Source organism: Ruditapes philippinarum, unplaced genomic scaffold, assembly GCF_026571515.1.
Source record: "Ruditapes philippinarum isolate M1 unplaced genomic scaffold, ASM2657151v2 ctg697_1_1_1_1, whole genome shotgun sequence".
NCBI lineage: Eukaryota > Metazoa > Mollusca > Bivalvia > Venerida > Veneridae > Ruditapes > Ruditapes philippinarum.
In genome coordinates this window covers 256152-257500 of record NW_026859667.1, presented here as the reverse complement: position 1 = coordinate 257500, position 1349 = coordinate 256152, and the positions used below count along the sequence as shown (strand labels likewise).

General features: G+C 33.7%; 1 protein-coding gene across 1 annotated transcript in view; it reads right to left on the bottom strand.

The window, feature by feature from the left end:
* The window catches only part of LOC132757462 (ammonium transporter Rh type B-like), a 31989-nt gene extending 30850 nt beyond the window's left edge, over window positions 1-1139 (bottom strand). Inside the window, exon 1 of the mRNA XM_060748743.1 lies at window positions 737-1139. Coding sequence (XP_060604726.1) covers window positions 737-884 — 148 coding nt within the window. The 5' untranslated portion in view covers window positions 885-1139. The remainder of the gene's footprint in view (window positions 1-736) is intronic.
* Window positions 1140-1349: the final 210 nt, after the last annotated feature.

Here is a 1349-nt window from a genome sequence, read left to right as displayed (position 1 = left end):
TGACATTCAACGCCTGGATTAATAATGTACACCACATGTCAGAAAAAACTGGCATAATGTTTTATTTGCACGTGCATCCGGACCACGTTGGTTAAATCTAGTACTGTTTGGTCTTGTATGTCCGTGTTCATCTGGCATTTCTCACGCTGCATAATTATACATTGTTATATATGTCATTGTCATGTTGACCGTGACATTTATCTGAGTTCACTGGCTAACCAACATACATTTTATAATGTTAAATAAGTTTAATAATGATAAGGAGTCTAAAATGGCTTAGCAATGAGGTTATTCTACAACAAATAGCACACACAATATTGTTTAGCATTGTTTTTAAAGAGAATACTAGTAGTTAATTGAACCGTTCCTTCCATGAGTCTATGTTTAAGCAAAGTTTTGACAAAATTGATTTAGTCACACATGTTTTTTTTTTCACAATTTGATGAACGTTTGAAAATAAACTGTACATATACCACAAGCTCGTGAAAGTCCGGCATCATTCGCTACACTCCGTGTCACATACATACTATACTGTATAAGGATATGATAAATTACTTATAGCAGCAAAAACATCTAATGCGCTTTGCAGGTATATGCAAATACCATATATATAAAACGGAAAATTACGATATTTGTCGATTAATCTAAACCATTTCAATTAGCGCGGGAAAATTATGCATTCTGTTTCAATATCGTGGGTGGGGTGTTTTTGTAATACAATAAAAATCAAACTTACATGGGTACATAGAAGCTACGTCATAGGCTGGTGTTGGCGACTTGGCACGTGCAGACTCCCCATATTCACCCAACACTCCAAATATTATAATAAACACAACCTGTAACACAATTGCCACTATACTGAACTTCGTGCGCCTCCAATTCATCGTGCACTTTGTCCAAACAACTTAAGATATTAAAACGTACCACTCTTTACACAAGAAATATCAAAAAAATCACTGCCAAAGTATTTTTTTATTCCTGGTTCCCGCCTTAAACACTGCAACGCTATTTCGAAAAATAATGATTTTTATTTATGCAAAAAGAGTTTAACTTGCTTTAACTATCCCAACACCAACGAAATAATAGCATAGTAATTTAAAAAATAGCTGCAAAAATTCTATCATAACAAAAGAACACGAAAACCTATTTTTGCATATAACAATAGTACGGGATTTTACTATTTACAGCTACATTTGTCCGAGTGTACCGAAACTGGTGCGTATTTGCTATCCTGACTATTGGTTTCTAAATATAAAGTTTATTTTTGGTGAAAAAAAACATTATACTTTCGCTTCACTAACAACCTCTTACGTATACAGGACCGAACGTATCTGCAAAATTATGTTTTT